This window comes from Simochromis diagramma, unplaced genomic scaffold (genome assembly GCF_900408965.1).
Source record: "Simochromis diagramma unplaced genomic scaffold, fSimDia1.1 OVJJ01000387.1, whole genome shotgun sequence".
NCBI classification, from domain to species: Eukaryota; Metazoa; Chordata; class Actinopteri; order Cichliformes; family Cichlidae; genus Simochromis; species Simochromis diagramma.
Window position 1 is genome coordinate 8945735 of NW_024387152.1, and position 21007 is coordinate 8966741.

Consider the following 21007-nt stretch of genomic DNA (forward strand, 5'->3'; position numbering starts at 1 on the left):
CCCACTGAAAACGCTACGTCCAGATGAACAGAATCAACCGTTGGAGATTTACTTGCCTGGATGATTGAGAATGCATCAAGACATATGAGGGTTATCGTTGCAGCACCACATACCTCTACCTGAGTCTTTGTTCTTTTGTTTGTTTTTTTATCTAGCAAGAGCCAGCAACCGTCTGCAACAACTCGCAACCTGATTGCGGAATACACATTTTTCCCTAGTGATGGATGGTTACCATGGAGTCACTGACTGGTCTTTAAGGCTGTGTGACTGGGGCTTAGGAATTAACGAGAGTAATGGGCAGCAGTCTCAGCAATTACTCAAATGTTTAGGGAATATTCGTTTTTACCGAGCAGTTGCCATGTGACCCACCAGTCTTTTTAGGCCTGTGTGACTGGGATCTAAGTGGTGTTAAAAGGGCCTTATATGAGCTGTAAATCACAGACAAATAACACACAGACATTTCATAACCAAAACAAATTTCCTTTTCTGTGTTTGTTACCAAATCAACTAAAAATGCCAAAACTCACAATGTATTAATTCTTCTGTGTTGCATGAGCAGCCAAATCCTCGTTTTTAATTTTGTAAAATGAAGCTCTGTGGTGCGACACTACTTAAGCACATATATTGAACACACAGTTACACAGATGCTCCTTTGGTACTGTTAATACTGAGGTTAAAATTGTCCCTAACAAATTTCAAAGAAAATTCTGAATTGTGACTCATTAAAAAACAAAAAAACAGTTGTCTACAATATAAATAATTAGGCTTGGATCTGAGTACTACAGAGAGATTAGGGTTAAAAAAATAACATGAAATGGACTTTTTCTTCCTGGTGTGTGTTGTCAGTGAGAAACAACCTTATCCTTTAAAGTTATGATATGATATCACATATTTTTGTGCTGTTGGTGCTCATAGTTGGACTCAGCATTAAGGGGTTCCTTCCAAGTGGGACCAACTGTGAGACAACATAATGTGATCATGATGGTGTAGAACTCCATGTGCTGTGGTTGAAAGTGTTACGCTACGCTTAGGGACAAATGGAATGAAATGGGGAGGGGAACGGAAAGGGAGCAGTATGAGTGTGTGTTTGACTCAATATTTTTGGTTGGTGAATTATGGAAGTGTTTCAGCGGTCGGGCAACAGTGATTTATCGGTGGAAGCTCTGTGCCAGTTAAAATTTGTTAAGGAGTAGGGGAGTGGGAGGATGAGAGCAGCATGCTAATGATGCTGCTACTGTTTCTTGCCACGAATGACTCACCCTCAATATGGGGGAGCTAACATCCACTGCGTGGGTAGGAGCACATACTCACTCGCTCACTCACTCACTCACTTACTCACTCACTCACTCACTCACTCACTGTCTTGATATGGGTGAAAATGAACACAGGTCATGGATGCATTTGACTTAAAGGTGTGTGAAGCTTGATCTGCCTATATTACATGACTCTTTCAAAAAACAAAACAAAGGTTTCTATTGTAGGTGTGTGCCCTGATTGCACAGATCAAACAGGTTAAAACATGAAAAAAAAGGTAAATTACCAGCTCGCATCTTCTTCCTGGCTATGTGAGAAGTGTATGATCATAAAAGCTCAGAAGTGTTTCCCTTTGTTTGCCGGTTTTCAAAGGTAAGAGAAATATGCTGGAGTTGTATAACTGACTTGGTAATTGGCTTATACAAAACTCTTGTGGGACATAATTTCAACTGCTTTTTTTCTCTCACACTCTCTTGCCATTTCTCTTTCACACACTCACACACGCCCCTTGAGATGACAGTTGCCATCTGTAGAGTTATTATTACCTGTTACAACAGCCTACACATTGATTTCACAAAGTACTGACATGAAAACTTACTGATTAATAGCTGACAGCTTTTAATGGTGCCTTGCAGAAAAAAAAACCTCAGAAGCATCAGGGAAAAAAAATCTGCAAAAGCTATAAAGGTGGTTTTGCTTTTAATTATTTTGTCCTGAAACCAGTAAAGAACCATTTTTCTGTATTCATGAGGAAGATATACATAGATGGAGGAAAATATCAAATAACAAACAATCGCAATATTCTTGGCCAATCTGAAACCTGCTAATTACAGTATTTGTCACGTAATATATTTTTCTTAAACTTTTCTTTAATGGAAATTTAAAGTTGTAGTAATAATGAAACATAGACCATTAATTACCTTTTATATTTTATCTAAATTGGTACCAAGTTACATTTTATAAAAAGTGCTCCTAGTTTCTGGACAGAGCTGTTATATACAAATAAAAATCAGTTAATTGCATTATACTTTACTTGATTGAAAATATTCCAAGTCTCCTTTTTGCCAGAACCCAACACGCATTTCTTATATTTGTGGTCGTCTGTCCTCAGTTAAAAAACAAAACAACACACATCTTTTCTGAAGCATGTAATTGTAGAGTAACCATTACAGAAACATTAATGCCTACAGTTAATAAGTTTTGTTCTTTTGTTGTGTTTTGCTGTTTTTGCTACCTTAAGGCACTGTAAACCTACACAGTTTTTAATGTTTCTTCATTTTCTGTGTTAAGCTGATTGAGTTTCGTGTAATGAAATCTGCTTTATAAATACAATTGTCATTATCATAAAACTATTAAAAAAAATTATAATACTATAGTCTGAAAGGCAAATGATGGTCGTTCCTGCACTTTTGACAGGTTTTTAAATTCTCCCATTTTATCAAAGTTCTGGGAGTTATCCTTTTGTACAGGCATGATGCAAAAGTTTCATTGCAGTACTGAGATGGGTCAAGTATGAATGCGTTAGGAGTTAGATGTAAAGTATAATTTTTCAATGTGCAGAGTACATTTATTGAAAAGCTATTTGTTAACCCAAACTACAATATTGTCCCTTTACTTAACCAAATAGATTTTAGTGCCCAAACCTTAAAAACAAGATAAAGTGACTAAAACAAAGCCCCAAATGGAATAAGAACCAAACTGGCTTCTGGCAAACATAAGGGGTGTTCACATAGGAAGTGAGTACGCATGCAACAATTGCTGATGGCTGGCCGGTAGTGGACTTTCCAGGCTCTGGTTGCCTATATAGCCCTCTAATGTGTTCACCATTCGGTCATGTCAATGAATGGTATCCTTCGGTCAGAGTAGTAGTCACTTTGATTGGTCGCAACATTTTGAAAAGTTTAATTTCGCATCGCCAGCTGTTACTTCACTTGTAGTTCTCTGAAGTCACCAAATGTTATTGACTTTCTGAACGCCACATGTTTGAGTGGCTTCTTGTATGTATACACCTCTATTCCACCAGAAATAATTTCTCTGAATTTGTTGTGCGAAGTGGATTAGTTCACCACCTCCTAGCAGTAACCTTGTGCATACCATTGTGATGCTGATACATCTGAGCTAAAAGTCAGTATTTCACATTTTGGGATGAGAATGCTTTGGCTGGTCCCCCCAAATAATCATTCAGTTTAGGTTTTGCCTATTTGCTACACTTTCAGTTGAGTAAACTGAGTAATTAAACCTCCCCATACTTTAAGTTCCCATTTGTTTTTTTTTCACTAACACACAAACAAGCAGCTGCATTTCCTTCAGATAGTCAGTGTAAGATAAAGTGGATGATTGGGAATGAGGAGGACTATTATTAATTGTATTGTCAAGATAAGTAAGAAAAGATGTAATTAGTGTTTGAGTGATAGTCATTAAAAATATTTTCCCAGTTATATATTTCAGCTGGCCTCTGCTTTGGCACCTCAGTCACATGAAAATGAAGGCATTTGCCTCTAAGTGAGACGATGATTATATTTAATGGTTTTATTATTAAAGTTCAGCCCAGGAAAGTGCCAGGAAAAAGACTTTCTGAAACCACATTCTTGTTCACTCATTACTAGTTGCACAATTAACATTAACTTCATATTATTAGAAAATAGAGGTGTTGGAGATGTTGGTTTTGGCAATGCTGCTGATGATAACAAGCTGAGTGAATGGCATTGTGGCATTATTTTTTTAAGCTAAAAGTACACTGCACACTAGGCTGCTCATCTGTACTGTTGTTTGGATTTTTGAGCATAAATATCAATGTACGAGTGAGAAACTTGATCAAAATATGTAAATACAGCATAGAACAAGTGACTTTCAGCTGTACTCTTATTCACAAGAGGTCACTACAGCAGGTAGCTCCAATAGGGAATGTTATTGCCCCCAGCCTTAAAGTGTTAGTAAACTATACCAGAGTTGCTTGTCAAATGGATGAACAGTGTCTGAAACTTCCTCCACTCATTACTGGCATCATAATTTGTGTAACTTTCTACACTGAACATTCACACCCACATCCTACAGTTACTGGCCAGGTGTGTGGAGCTGAGAAAGTGCCATCTGCTTCTCTCCAGGTTTCATTTTCGCACTTTACATAGCTCTTTCTGACACTTTCACTGTCATAACTAATGATGGCTTCCAAAGACTGTCACAGAATGTGTGCTGTTAGCTTCAAATGATTATTACTGTGCACCTCTGTAATGACAGCCGGTTTTGAATGATATAACACGGTTGGATAATAAGTAATGTGAACTTGAATACTTTTACCTTTAGGTTTGTTTGGTAGTAGATTTTCAGACTCATGTCAGGAATGTCTATTAGGCTTCATCTTAATATAGTTTGCATAACTGACTTGTATTGATGTGGTTTTCAGTCAGTTTAAGGTTTAATGCACTATGTTGCTGAAAGTAATCGCTTTTTTTGCTATATGCTTTCACACGTATTTCACACAAACTTGAGTGACATCCCATTGTTATTCCATGAAGTTTGACATGATGTTGGGCTATGATGGCTTCAGTTATTCTAGGAAGGCTTTCCACAAGGTTAAGGGTGGTTAATGGGATTTTTTGACCATTCTTTCAGAAGCACATTTGTGAGGTCAGACACTGATGTTGGACACAAAAGTCGCAGTCTCTGCGCTAATTCATCATAAAGGGGTTACATCAGGTTGAGGTCAGGACTCTGTGCAGGCCAGTCAACTTCTTCCACACCACACTCGCTCTCTGTCTTTATGGACCTTGCTTTCTGCACTTTTGTACAGTCATGTTATAACAGAAAGGGGCCATCCCCAAACTGTTACCACAAAGTTGGAAGGATAAAACTATCCATTATGTCTTGGTATGCTGAAACATTCAGCATTTCTTACACTGGAACTTAAGGGCCGAGCCCGACTTTTAAAAAAACAACCTCACGTCATAATCCCCACTCCGCCAAACTTTGCAATTGGCACAATACAGGGTGGGCCATTTATATGGATACACCGTAATAAAATGGGAATGGTTGGTGATATTAAAGTCCGGTTTGTGGCACATTAGTATATGTGAGGGGGCAAACTCCTCAAGATGGGTGGTGACCATGGTGGCCATTTAGAAGTCGGCCATCTTGGATACAACTTTTGTTTTTTCAATAGGAAGAGGGCCATGTGACACATCAAACTTATTGGTAATGTCACAAGAAAAACAATGGTGTGCTTGGTTTCAGCGTAACTTTATTCTTTCATGAGTTATTTACAAGTTTCTCTTTGTTCACAGCCATTTACATGTCGAAGAGGTTAACACGTGAGGAGCGGATCGAAATTGTGTTGATATCTGGTGAACGCAGTAACCGGGTCATTGCAGCAGATTTCAATGCAAGACACCCTACAAGACCACCCATCTCCCATGCTACAGTTAGCAAACTGCTTGCTAAGTTTCGTGAAACTGGTTCAGTATTGGATTTGCCAAAATGTGGACGCAAGAAAACTGTCACTAATGAAGAAACATCAGTGGCTGTCCTAGCTTCATTCAGCAAGAGCCCACAGCGTAGCACTCGCCGCATGTCACTGGAGAGTGGCATTAGTCGAACATCCCTTCGGTGGATATTAGCTACTCACAAATGGCATCCTTACAAACTCCAGCTACTGCAGCATCTCAACGAGGATGACCCAGATCGGCGCACAGAATTTGCAGAATGGGCAAAACAAAAATTGGAACAGGACCCTCAGTTCACGCAGAAGATTTTGTTCAGTGATGAGGCAAACTTTTATGTGAATGGTGAAGTTAACAAACAAAACCACCGCTATTGGTCTGACACTAACCCACATTGGATGGATCCCTCCAAGACTGTTGGAACAACAAAAGTGATGGTTTGGTGTGGTATATGGGGTACAACGATAGTGGGTCCATTCTTCATCAATGGAAACCTCAAGGCCACTGGATATTTGAAATTGCTACATGATGATGTGTTTCCCTCTTTGTGCACTGAAGCTGGCACTTTCCCTGAGTTTTTCCAGCAAGATGGTGCACCACCACATTAAGGGTGCCAGGTCCGAGCATTCCTAGATGAACAGTTTCCTGGAAAGTGGATTGGTCGTTGTGGGCCAGTTGAATGGCCCCCAAGGTCTCCCGACCCCCTTAGACTTTCATCTTTGGGGTCATCTGAAAGCAATTGTCTATGGTGTGAAGAGACGAGATGTGCAGCACCTGAAACTACGGATACTGGATGCCTGTGCTGGCATTTCTCCTTCGGTGTTGCTATCAGTGTGTGAAGAGTGGGAGAAGAGGGTTGCATTGACAATCCAACACAATGGGCAGCACATTGAACACATTGTATAAGTGGTCAGAAACTTGTAAATAACTCATGAAAGAATAAAGTTACATTGAAACCAAGCACACCATTGTTTTTCTTGTGACATTACCAATAAGTTTGATGTGTCACATGGCCCTCTTCCTATTGAAAAAACAAAAGTTGTATCCAAGATGGCCGACTTCTAAATGGCCACCATGGTCACCACCCATCTTGAGGAGTTTGCCTCCTCACATATACTAATGTCCCACAAACAGGACTTTAATATTACCAACTATTCCCATGTTATTACGGTGTATCCATATAAATGGCCCACCCTGTACATTCAGACAAGTACCCTTCCCCTGGCAACTGCCAAACCCAGACTCATCCATCAGCAAAGCGGAGAAGCGTGACTCGTCACTCCAGAAAACATGTCTCAACTACTCTAGAATCCAGTGACGGCGTGCTTTTACACTACTGGTGGCACAAAAGGCTTGGATGCAGCTTGGATTGCACTTACATGCAGCTGCTTGGCCATGAAAACCCATTCCACAAAACTTTCTGTGTGCTGTTCTTGAGCTAATGTGGAGCCACATGAAATTTGGAGATCTGTAGTGACTGACTCTGCAGAAAGTTGGCAAAATCTGCGCATTATGCACCTCAGCATTCAGTGACTCAGTTTTGTGATTTTACATAGCCATTTCATGGCTGAGTTGCTGTTATTCCCAATCACTTCCACTTTGTTATAACACCACTAACAGTTGACTGTTGACCGGACTTCATGCACATGTGGCATCCTATTGCGGTACCACCCTGGAATTCCACAAATGTTTTTGGAAGCAATCAGCATGCCTAGGTGCTTGATTTGATACACCTGTGACTGTGGAAATGAGTGGAACACCTGAATTCAGTAATTTAGATGGGTGAGTGATAACTTTTGACCATAAAAGTCAAAAGCTTGCGTTTTTTATAGAAGCCATTGGAAAAAGAAGCTATGCAGGACCCCAGCCCTCAAATACTATAACTTCTGTCTTTGTTCAAAAGGTTTTTTTTGTCTTTTGACTTGGATGTTACCCAGTATTGCTATACTGGCAGCAGTCAAGAGGGTTCAGGACAACTGTCACGACCTTTAACAAAGTTTCTATCCCATTATTACTGGGATCAGACCCATTTTCTATATTGGGTTTCATATGTCTTAGTGTTAGCCACCGAGGAGAGCTTGCTCCTGCCTTTTAAGCACAAAGAAATAACCTTCAGAAACTAATTTAGGCTTCTCTGAAAATCTACGCTCATTTCCCTTAAAATTGAACAATAAGGCAGCTGCTTCCTGCTTTCCATTTCTTTTTTTGACTGCTATTATTTCTAAATTTGTTCTAAAGGACTTTCTTTTTCAGCACCTCCATTTTATTCAAATTACAATGTCTCCAACTAAATCAGTTTTGCTTACTAATATTTCATCCTCACCCCTGTGTCTCCTTTGCCTCACCCTGGAGTCGGGCCGTTAAATTGAATCTAAGAAAATCTTTGTTGTTAATATGTGACAATGTTAATGCTGTTTCCAGGTGTTAATACTCATAATCTTCCACTTCTTCACTTCAGAGGCTTTTTTTTTTCATTTTATTTTGGATTCAGATACAGATGAGAGAGGGAAATAATGATAAAAAAAACCACTCTGGAAAATAAGAAAGGCAAAAATGTGTCAAGTACACACTCATGCGGACTACAAACCCTTGTCAGCCATTATTGTTCACTACAGTGCATAGAAATATATGGTCTTTGTTTTTTGACTTGGTTTTCTTTCCAAGATAAGATGTGTTTTCCACCAGAGTTATCTTTGACTTTCTGCTGAGGGCTTTATCCCCAACCCAGATTTCAAGGCAATATGATTATTTTTCCTCAAGACTGCAGACACATTAGAAATGCGAGTTTTGCAGTTTAAAAAATATTTCTGTTGAGCCCTAAAGGCTTTATTGGTATCAAGTCACTTTTGGCTTACTCTTGATGGACTTCTGACTAACAGCCATGAGACCAACCATCACAGATAATAGTGGTGCACTGGCACTAGTGCATTTTCAACCCTTTGTATTTTTCCAATGCAAAATGGATGGATAAGCAGAATGCTTAGTTTCCACTTACAACTCCCACATTAGGGCGACTCGTCTAATTAGAAGACAACAAAAATACAACCACAACCATTCCCTTACAACACACTGCTTTTGTTTGTGCTGTTAACAAAGCTCTAAAACAAACTGCATCCAAAAGCATGCAAATTAGTCTTGTTCTGCCTCCCCCTTTTCTCTTTATGCAACAAACACAAAACAGTATTTAGGCATGTTATCAGAAATGAATTCCACTTTTTTAAAACACAGATGTCGAGTGTACATTATGACAGCTGAAGGGACCGTGCTGATTGGTTACAGTGCACTTGTCTGGTTCAGCAATGTAAAAGCAAGCTCTGGGGAGGGGGAATATCAAATATGACACTAAAGTAGGAGACAACAAGCTTATATATGTGTGTGTGAAAAAGAGAAAGAAACACCCACATAGCACCGGTGTGCTCATCACTCAGAAAAGTCCCTCTTCTGTGACTCTGGAAATGGAGTATAATTTAACTTGGGGGCCATTTCATTGTTCCCTTTAAGCTTCTTAGCTTTAAAATATTCATATTTCAGACGAGGGAGGAAGAAATCTGTGACGGCAGCAGACGGAGGCAAGAGGGAGAAGAAAGAGGATAGCGAGCAAGATAGGTAGAGAGAGAGAGAGAGAGAGAGAGAGAGAGAGAGAGAGAGAAACTGATGGTGTGAGGAAAAAGAACAATGAAATGAAAGAGAAACTTGGAGGAGGGGTGTGAGGAGATGGATAGGGAGAACAGAAAGCAGCACTTTAACTGATGTTCTCTTATAAACAACTTTCTCTCTGTCTGTCTTTTATTTTCTCTCTGAAACACTTCATGGTAGACCTGTCCAACAAAAGACAAAGCCATTTCGCTGTCATCTTCCCCGCCACTGGTTTCCGTGAAGAAAAGAGGCGAGAGCAGACAGACTGTGTAGGAAAAGACAATCATAATTATAATCTGGATGTCACAGAAAGCAATTATTTACAGATATCCTGTCACACTTGTGCTGACAACTGCCAGGAAAGCCAAATGCATGATTTTGTTAGATAGGGTAATGTAAAGACAATTCGGTGTTTATAGTAGAAAATTGTAATGGTAAGCTGTACTGAGACAGAAGGATACTTCTGTTCCCAAGACGATATAACCACACAGTAACTTTAGCTATACTATATACAATAAATACAGTAGAAGTCAAAATGAATGGTTGAAATTTTGACTATGACCACGCAGTTTACCCATATGGGAGAAAGACCCTTGCGCAATACCAATGCCAAGTGGCTGGTGGATTTCAGCCTACAGCAGCTTCCCAGAACAAGAATCAGTCAACATCACGATGCACACATCCAACCATTGGTCTCAGACACGAAGAGCTGGATAAAATCAAAATCTGGCCCAATCCACTCAAACTTTCTGAACAAGGTAACAAAATACTTCTATTGATCAATCTGTAACATACTTCTTTGCAACCCAGATGCTCCTTGCAAGCAACATAGCGTCTGTGCTGAGTAGACACACAAATCTACAAACAAGCATGGGTCAAAACAGCATTTTAAACAACCTCAAAAGGTCAAAGAACAAGATACAGATTGGCTGGACTGACTACAACAAAGCTTCTTGTCCCAGATCCATAGATGCAAGAGTCTGCCATAGATAGGATCCACGTTTCAGGTTTTCAAGAGATGTCGGAGCCGATCACCTAATATCAGGGTTTAGGATGCACATGCATGTGGCTGAAATACCATACAGGAACATATGTGCCAAAAATGGCTTAAAAGTCCCCAAGACTCAAAAGTGGTTGAAAATGGCTGAGCTAACTTCTTGTGGGACTTCAGGTTCGAAAGTAATAAGCAGGTGCAGTGCTGGCTTAGCAACCATACACAGCTTGACAATAAGAATAAGAGAGAAATTATGATAGATGTAGCAGTTCCAGGTGACAGCAACATAAGAGTGAGACCAGGCAATACTAGGAGGTGAAGGATGAACTGGAACAGATGTGAATGGTGAATTCTAAACCAACAGGTTTAAACCCAGAGCTCTCTTGTTGTGAGGTGATAGTTCTAGCCATTGCTGCACTGTGCTTTCCAAAAAACAAACAAAGAGAAACACTTCAGGACAAGGTAACTGGTGTTTATTTAATCAGGACTTCTTTGTTAGAAATGAGGCAAATGTAGTTTACTATGTTTTTTTGTTTTTTTTTTCACTTGCACCACTGTATACAGCAATTTAGTCTTCCATAATTTTGTTTGGTAATTATTAATTGTTTTGCTTGTCACTGTGCATGCATGGTGCACGAGATTGACTTCCATGTGATGTTGACTCCTCTGTGTGAGTACATCTTAGTCTTGGCACTCAAAAACAGCAAACAGTAATTGATTAGAGCCTTAGCCTAAGTGATCCAGCTGGAGGACAGTTATGCAAGAGCTGAGTCGGTTGAAAACGGACTATACATGCAGTGTTGCCTCAGTGAGCCATCAAATCTTAAAATAATACAAAAGAAATCTTATTAAAACGTACTGTAGACGCTAGGTCCACAAGCTGATTATTCATCATGAAAACTCGGCACATTAATTCATTTTTACCTGCATCTTATGTGCTTTTTAGTTGCCCGTATATGTGTAACAGCAAGGCTTTCTCTCATCACAAAATAGAGCACTTGTAATAAGCGGATAGTTTTTTGTTTGTTTCTTTTGTTAGAGGATAGTGAGAAATAAAGGAGTCACTTGAGGTTATCAAAAGAGCTTAAATCTTCCATCCCCCTCACCAAAAGAAAAATATGGTATAGAGCTGTGCACATATTGGATAATGTAAGTGAGCGAATGAGCAACGATAACAAGAGGAGCGTAGATAGTAAACATGAAGACAGAGACAGAGATGGAGTCAGCAGGCGCAGAGATGTAACACGAGGAGAAGAACAGCAGCGAGCGGTGATGTATGTGGGCCGTACAGTTATCCAAGCGGGCTGGGCTGTTACTCCTGCTCCTGTTTCTGCTGTTGCTGTTTTAAAAGAAAAAACCCAAAGCTGAATTGATATGCTAATTTGATTGAGAAGGTGTGGGTGGATATGGAGAAGGCTTTAAGCAGCGAGGGGGACAGAAAGAGAAAATGACAACGAAAAGAGAAGGGAAAAAAGGGAGAGTGGGAGTAGCAGATGTGATGGAGAGAGAGAGAAAAGATTGAACTGGAAAGAAAAAATGGGAAAGAGTGGGAGGAGAGGCAGGTTCAGCGTCGCGTTGCACTTCGGGGTAACAGAGTTTACAGTCAGTCACTGAACAGCTGTCAGTCAGCTGCGCATTAACTGCAGCTGATACAGGGTGGCAAAGCCATTTCTGCCAGCACTTGTTTGTTAAACAAAAGGAAACTACATAACTGAAAAAATAAGAATAGTACACACTATTATTTGAATGATGTCTTTCACATATTTTTGTTAATGATAAAATACTTAATTACAATACTAATAGAGCTAGCAAATTATTGGTTAATAGGATAAGTAAACAAGGCTGCTGATGGAAACTTTCATGTTATAAATCAATTTCAACTAAGAAACAAAGTCCCTAACACTGTTACATAGACATAAAATATAATGTAAAAAATAAAATACTAATATTTATTGATTATAAGTGTAATATATGTTTACTTTTTTTCTTCACCGATTCTTAGATACAACCAGGATCAGATGGTGCAATAAGGACAGTTGTCATTCAGGAAAGGAGGCTTCATGTTGGAGTCCACAATGGCTGGTGCTTCCTTGAGAAGCCACAAGTGGTAGTACTGGAGACCTTTCCCTCAGGAGTCAGAGGACGAGCAGGCAGCCCTTCCAAACAGAGCGCTCTGAGAAAGGACAGGTGAGCAGGAGGAACTCTTTATGTCTACAGTAAAGCTTTAATTCTACACCATAAAAGAGCAGAGATGAGCAAAAACCTTTCCAGGAGTGATAATGTTTATGGTATTTCCTCGGCCTCTTCGGATGCCTTTCCTTTTGCTGATGGGCAAGTGATTCGAAGTTTATCTTGCCATGTCAGCACAAGCTGTATTTTTGAAAAAGCTTGGCTGGTATGAATATTATTTGTCTGTATTACTGGTTCAGAGATGCCTAGAAAAAGTTCAATATGCAGACTTTCTTCCTTCCTGGTGTTTCATAAGATATGCAGTATATATAATGTATTTGGTGTGTGTTAATGTTATTATACAATACAATGCATGCATTATATAATGCATGCATTATATAAATAAAATTACGCTGTATTGAATTGAATGCACTGATAAGCACGGCAACATCACAAGGCCTCGATGCCCAATGGAAGATGACAGTGGTGGCTGATTGCAGGATCTTCTGTAGCAAAGAAAAAACCCTTCAGAACAGCCACCCAAGAGAAGAATCAACACACATTAAGAGGTCGGTGTGCAAATGAGGACAGATTTATTAGCCCCTCTATTAAAATTTCATTTTTTAAAAAGTATTTCCAAAGTGCTGTTAAACAGAGCAAGGAATTTTTAACCCAGCCTTTCTAAACGACCTTGTTTGAATTTGGATGCTTAGATTCTTTTACTTTGCACACAGAAATAAAATAGATGGTCTTCCAGATCTTGGTCTTAAACTAATCCCACAGATTTTCTGTGGTATTCAAGTCAGGCTTTGTGCAGGCCAGTCAGTAACATTCACTTTGATTTTCTGGGGGTAGTTCTTCACCAGGAGCAACGCATGTTCTGAGTTGTGCAGGAAGAAAAAGTGACTGCCAAACCCAGTTTTGCTGCTGACTGCATGAGGTATCTTCCACCTTGATGAGATCTGAAATTCCAGACTGAAGCATCCCCACAGCATAATACCCCCACCACTGTGTTTCAGTGTGGGGGTGGCGTTCTTTGGGTTGTACGCCTCTCACGCATTTCTCGAAACATAAGCAGCACCTCTGTGGCCAAAGTGCTCTAGTTTAGTCTCGTCTCACCAAAGGGTGTACCTCCAGTATGCATAATCGTTCTGAGGTTGGCGTGCTAAAGTCTGGCTTGAAGGTGTCTCTTCTGCAGAAGTTTTTCTTGGTCTACAACCTCACAGTCCATTCCTGTGCAGGGTTCTAGTGATCGTCTTCTTTGAGAGGACAATCTCGACTTGGGAAAGTCATTCACGCGTCTCTGCAGTTGTTCTGGGGTCTGTAGAAACATCTCTGACTAGTTTTCTTTCCAGAGTCTTTGAAATATTTCCCTTTCTATCTCTGCCAGGCTTGTTCTGAGCTGTGTGGCTCTCTTTGAATTTCTTGATGTTAGTTCTCACTCCAGTTCTTGACACTTTGTGAACATCAACAATTCTTTTCCTTAAGTCTAAAGTGATTTCTTTAGTTTTTGAAATGATGCTTGTGACGGCTCAAACCCTCACTGAAGTTTTTATACTGTGTTTAAATTGGAATATAACCCTCAGTTTTAACTTGATTTTACAAGTTCTGAGTATTGCATAGTTGGTGGTATGACTCAATAAAAAAGGTCACTTTTTCAGGGAGCTAAGAATATTTACCCTGGTAGTTTTTGTTTTTTCTGTAGTGAAAATCCCTATCTGTGTTAAAAAGCATTTGAGAGGTTTTTGACAAAAAATTTAAATTTCAAGGGGGGAATTATCCTTATCTGTATATAATCCAAGAGTTAAATACAGTAAACAGAAGAAAAGAAGGGAAAATAAAGACTGTCCTATCCAGAGCTGTATTTTCTGCTAAGATTCACTCAAATGCATCAGTGTTCACTGCAAGACACTTCGTTTTACAGATGGACAACTCAAAACATACACTGAATGGCTGTAATTCCACAGTTGTTAATCCATTACTTTGTGAAATCTTTGCTGAAAGTCAGCACTTCAGCTGCATTTTGCATCTTGGTTTTCCAAATGTATTGCAGTGCCAAACTGAGCCAAAAATGATGAAAATTATATCCTTTCCAAAAATATCTGTACCGAACTGTAATGTCACACTCCTGCTTGCTGGATAAATAAGAACTTGTAACACTGTGAAAAAAAGAAGTGCACATTAAATCAACACAATAGTCATAATGTGGAATGGTCATGTCTTGATGTACATTATGTTTAAAACTTTCTGTGTGGCTTTGTAAAATATTTGCTGACCTTGCCCATAAAAAATTCTCTTTTTCATAAGGGCTCCCATTTGCTAACCCAAGCTTAGACCCATAATTTACACACCGTACCAAAGCATACAAGATTCATACCTCATAAAACAATCATGAAGTACATTCAAATGTACTACATTCGGTGTTAAAGTGGTTAAGCCAGTGTAAGGTCATGAGCACCTGGCTTAAATCATGAAAATAAAACAGGAGAGAGAGAACTCCCAAGTGAATTTCACCACTACAATACAGATAAATTGCAATCAAAATCATATTATCCAGACAGATGGATTTATTTATGTATCTACAATAGGAGTGTCAAACATAATGCCCAGAGACAAGAACTGGCCTGGTAAAGAATCCAAATCAGCTCACTGGACAATTCTGTAGATTTCTGTAAACTAACAAAAACTTTTTGAACTACCAGAACTTTTTCTCCAGTTTTAGTTTTACTGGGCTGTATGTGGCCCACGATGTAAAATGAATCCTTGATCTACAATGTCCAGTCCTTAGAACCGCTATTCACAATTGGTGAAATTGATTAAAAACAAAAAAAATAAATTAATAATAAAGATATTTTGTGTTTTTTTTTAACTAATTAATGTAATTAATTAAAAAATATGAATAATTTTTAAGGTAGTTTACAATAGGTACACCAACTGTAACAAGACCCCACAGCAACTTGTTAGCTAAGTACTGTAATTTCATTTAAGTGTAACAAAGATATTTTCTCTGGAGTGAGGAATAGTTTGAGATTTGACTGTTCTGGCAGCTGTGGCAAAAATACTAACAGCTGAATCTCAGTCATACAACAAAATAAAAATAATGAAACTGAGTATGGTGACGTATTACTTATTTTGATTTTGTAAAGTTTATGTCGTATGTGGAGTTTTATTTTTATGCTCTAGCTTTGTCCCTTCTGTAAAGGGAGTGAAGAAATATGTTTGTGTCAACAATACTTTCTGGAAATAACCCATTCTGTCGGTGGACAGTGATGGCAGAAGCTACTGCTTACACTTTCACAATGGTTTTCCACACCTCTCTGTCAGTGTGTGCACTTTCATTGAAGATGAGCTTGTCGGGATGATTAGGAGAAATATTTTTCTACGGTTTCATGAAATAATGATAAACAGGACTTTTGAGCTAAGGATCAAATAAGTCTGTCAAATGTGAGAAGGAAATTTAAGCAAATATGCTAAAATATGCTGTAAAGCTCAGCCAATAACACAGATACACACACACATAAAAGAAGTGAAAGATGTTCCCCTTCTCACTGGGCATTTCAATAAAGAATGTGTTTGCTACTTCACATTCAAGAGTAGCTGATGTTGATGATGATGTGGATGATTATATGAGTGGGTTATTAGTATGAAAAGTAATAACATACTAACCAGCGATCTGTCCTTAATTATGGTTTAAATATGAATAATAATAATCAGTATCCAAAAATTAAAATCTTTTGCACTTTCCTGAATAAAGTTCTTGTAAATGCAGTGATTTAAGACTACAGCACCAATGTAGGGAATAATTACTTTGTTTGAATTGTTTTGGTGCTGCCAGGAAAAGCTGGCAGTCTGTCTTGGTTATGTTATGCCTGATAGTTTCAGACAGCAGAGAGTGAGGGAAAAAAAGGACTCTAGAGAGTCCATGAAGCGAAAAAGGAAAAGGCTCTCGGCCCCACCTCGTGACACGCTAGCGCTCCACAGTATGCTCCCGCCTATGGTGTATGCAAACTGTGAATGACGAATACCAAGAGTGCTGTTCCATTTCTCACACAAGAGGCCGGTGCTTGCCAAGGAACATTTAGCAAATCCTCACAGACATTGATTTTGAATCATTTTAATAGAAAATGCGGCTTTATTAACAGAAATAATGGGACCTGTGCATTTCAGTGACATTTAGTCACTGCTTTGCTAACAGCTTTGCGTCGTTTGCACTTTACTGCATGTGTGTGTCTCTTTGTTTCTTCTTCAGCTCAACATCTTCCCTGCCTCAGATCCTGGGCCTTCGCAGCAGCCTAGAGCTTAGACTAACCAATCATCAGGCTCTGGCAATCATCTTTCAGCTAGAGTATGTCTTCTCTACTCCAATAGGCCGAGAGACTATGGTAAGAGAAAAGCAAAAGCACATGGATTTTGTTAATCAACATTCTAGCCAAAAATTAACTCAGGAGCAATCAGAAACACTCAAACAAGTCCTCACAACATTGTCTCAGCTCCACTCTGTCTTTGTTGTTTCACCATCGCTTTTGTGTTCTTTGAGTGTCACACCTTTTCCCCATCGTCTCCCAGAGGAAATCACTGAAAGCAATGTGGCCTGTGTGAAAGAAGTATGGATGGTCAGATTATAGTGTGAGCTGATGTAAGTTTCCAAAGACATGCAGGCTTGTAGGTTGTATCATAACGATTTGACCAGATCCAACTATACATCAAATTTTGGTGTTTCATGAGAACAACCTCCCATCTTTTTTCAAATTTTATTACAGCTTCTATTTAAGTTTCATAAATCAATTTAATAAAAAAGATAACAACATGCTGAACATGTTTCTTTAAACATGCATTAATGTGTAGTTTTCTGTTTTATTTTTCAGCTTAGATAAGTGTGCACTCTTTTCCTGCTAAAGTGCACACAAAGCTGAGGTTGAAACGTAGAGCTGTCAGATCTTGAAAAGAATCCCATTGCTCTTGGCTGGTTTGGTGGTATAAGTCATTTTATTAACTAACTAAATTAACTAAAATAAGTTATCAATTGCATCACTGAAATTCAGTCCACCTAAGGAAAATTTTGCTGAGTTGTTCAAAGGCTCTTTGAGAAATCCAGCAAGTTCCAGATTATTGTATTTTTTTTTACCATTACAGTGTGGTGTACTTTTTATTAGGATTCTGTACTTTTATAAATACTTTGTTTCTTTTCATTAATATGTTTTTATAGTCACTATGGTGTGCCAAATTGAGACAAATAAATAAATAAATAAATATTGGTCGAGCTACTCTCTCTGTTAAGTCAATTAATGTCTCAGAAAATCTAAACTCCTCACATCCGTGGTAGCCCAAAATATCCAGCAGCATAAATACCTCATCAGACGTCTGCCTGGATATTTTTCCTTCCAGTCGATTCTCCAAAATAATGACACTGTGCATAAAAACAGAATTCAGTGATTTGCAAATATATGTTTAGTATAACATTCCTCAATGCAAAACTGTTAAACAGAAAAGTGTAGTTAAAAATGGGAATTTCATTGTCTTATTGTTTTATGTTTTGCTTTGAACTTCTGCACAATCTGCTTTTTCAACTTTTTAACTCATCAAAAATTATTATGTTTTCTTTTACATAAATATGTCAATCAAAGGTTTTTGAAGGGGCTCATTAAATGTTGTTGCCTAAAATAACGTCACATTAACAAAGCAAAGTCTTGACTAGTGTTGTAGCTACATTTTAGGTAGTTCTACAAAAAATGAAGCTCAAAATGCAGGTCTGCTTAGAGAATTCCTTTTAATTCTCTCTGTTTCAAATATATTATCTTAGATATTACTTATCACAACTAAATCCTGGCCAATTAATTATCAACCAATTAACTATCTGCCTGAAATTTTACCAGATGGTCAAAGTTAGTTAGTAAAAGTTATATGCATTAGGAAGCCCAATCCAAATATACACTGACGCATCTTAATATATAAACTGTGTGTTGATGTTTTTGTTTGTTAATTTTGACTGCTTAAAAATAAAAGTAATAACAGCAATGTCATTAATGTTGTTAGTTAATTGAATATAATATCTAAAGTCCTGTCAGTGTTACATCTGTTTATGTTGGTAGCAGGCACCTCTTGCAAAGCTACAGAGTCGACATGTCCCCAAGGGAAGTAAATTCCAAATTCAAACCACTTAACAACCTCAAATGGCTTAAAAAAATCACAAAAGGACTGTGGTAATTATGTGCGTGGGAGAGCCTTCAACACTTAATGCATGCCAAGGCTGGGCTCTTACTGTGTTACTGCATGTTGTCCCTTACACAAGCATGGGTCACCAGATCACCAATTAAAAACAGCGGGCAAAACAACTAGCCATGGCTGGCACGTACCACATTTGCGTTTATGTATTAATTCACCCAATCTTACCTTTGCATCCACTTGACAGTGTATTGTAAATTGACAGATTCTCCCTTTTCTTTCTTTCTTTTCTTTTCTTTTTTTTTTTTTACCGTGCACAAGAGTGATAATTTCCTGTTGAGACATAATGGTTTTTGGGTTGTGGAAAGGCAACTGTTTATATGGAATAGTTTTCTAGCACATGAAAGCATTATTATAACACTAGTATCTCATAGGTGACTTTTAGAATTTAAAAAAAGAGATTGTGACAAAATGATACAGAGAGCCGTCCTAGTGACTCTGAGCAGTTTAACAGCATGAAATTCTAACGATTACCATTCTCTTTAAACAAACTGTTGGGCTAATTGAAACGTTGACATAGTGAAGGTGCTAGATATAAGCCAGTGGATGAGCAGAGCCATTCTTGTTTATACTTAGAAGGGTGCTTATGTCTGTATTAAACTTTATTGTAGCCTATCAACAGTGTGGAATATCTCACTTAAATTCACAACTGGCTGTTAGCAGTTGATTAAATGTCACCAAAGTGCAACTGACCTATAGCTAGAGTGGCTAAAAGTTACACAATTGCATGTGTATTTAGGTGAGAAAGTAGAAATAGGGGGTGAATAGAAAGAATTTTCAGCACGCTCTACCCATTGTTGCATCTCTTTTTAAGTTTAGTCTTTGTGTAGAGCAGATATGGCCACAGCTGTAGGCTTGTTGACTTTAAAAAGTCAAGACTTTTCATTTTGTTTCATAAAAAAAACAGTCAAAAGTGAAATGATATCATATTTACATAATTGCACCCTTTACTTATTACTAGATTAAACACGTCTGGCAGGATTGAGTTTCACAGCTCATGACGTTACATGTGTCGCACACCTTTCTTTTCTTAGGTTTCTTCCTTTCATCATAACAGATTTGAAAGGAAGCATTGGTGCAAATTGTGATATAGCCTTAAAATGATATCATGATACTTCAATTAAATGTATAGTAGTGATATTTATGATTATATAGAAAAACAAACACTGAAAAATGTTTTATTGATACTTGCAGGTGGCTTTAAGTAAATGAGGTAAATTTCTTTTTCCATCCTTATTTTGAAATGAGCTACTGTCATTTGATGACACACTACCTAATTTGAGGTGTGAATCTATTGAAACAAGGTGGCAGCAGCTGTATTATGCATGTAACATGCTTTGACACTTGAGTTTAACAATAACTAAAGTTAAAGTCACCTAGAGTAACCTTTCCACCATGTAACCGCCTCTCATATGGAGTGCAGCTAGCAATGCTCAGTTGAGTCATTTGTTTACATTTGGTTTGCACATCACCAGCTGCTAGCATCTCCTTCGTAGCCCGGTTGTATTTGGATCAGTTTGACACAACAGGTAATGTTTACTCTGTGTACAAGTTTTTGAAGCACGGTTGAGTCGCAGATGTGAACATGAAGGTGGTCATAATTGGACTCTGGTAGGAAGCAATGAAGGCAAATAAACGTGAAATTAAAATCATTTTTTGTTTTTTGGAGTTGGAGTAACTGAACTTTTTCCCACTGTCAGGGTTACATTAATGTTATAAATTTACTGAAGTGGTTCATGGTCCCAGTAATATGATGTGTGTGTTTTTGATGACCCCATTCCTAATGTGCCACAGTTTGCTTTGAGCATATTTGTGCTCACTAAAGTATGCACTGTATAAATTTGTAAATATGTGTCATGAGGTTTGCCATTAAATCTACCAGCCTTTGTTCAAAACATCAGATTTACACAATATTTCTTACTCTGATAGACATATTGCCATTAAACATTTCAAACTTTCAAGCTCCTAGTGGAATTTTGTGTCTATATTAAAAAAAAAAAACTTCATCCAAGTTTAGAAATTCTAATAAACTTGATAGAACCATCAAATTGTCATCTACATCCCCCCAGAATAGCAAGGGAGGGTGACAAAAACTACCTTCTGCCACACTCTACTTCACCACCTTCACCTTCTTTGGCATAAATGTTTGAATGTTTGATGAGGTGAGAGATATTTAGTGGGTGGAGGGTAATTTTTGTCTCTGTGTGTGGGAGAGGAGTGCGTGTCTGTGTATCTGCGTCCTGATGTGTGCATATGTTATTTGTGAATGTTAATGCACAGGCTGCTCCTTCTTGGG

The 21007-nt window shown here is 38.3% G+C and overlaps 1 protein-coding gene across 5 annotated transcripts in view; it reads left to right on the top strand.

Annotated features, from left to right (window-relative positions):
• The window catches only part of nphp4 (nephronophthisis 4), a 172050-nt gene that overhangs the window by 49386 nt on the left and 101657 nt on the right, over positions 1–21007 (top strand). For all 5 annotated transcript variants that reach the window (XM_040048010.1, XM_040048011.1, XM_040048009.1 and 2 more), the window contains 2 exons: positions 12323–12507; positions 16739–16871. In XM_040048010.1, coding sequence (XP_039903944.1) covers positions 12323–12507; positions 16739–16871 — 318 coding nt within the window. The remainder of the gene's footprint in view (positions 1–12322; positions 12508–16738; positions 16872–21007) is intronic.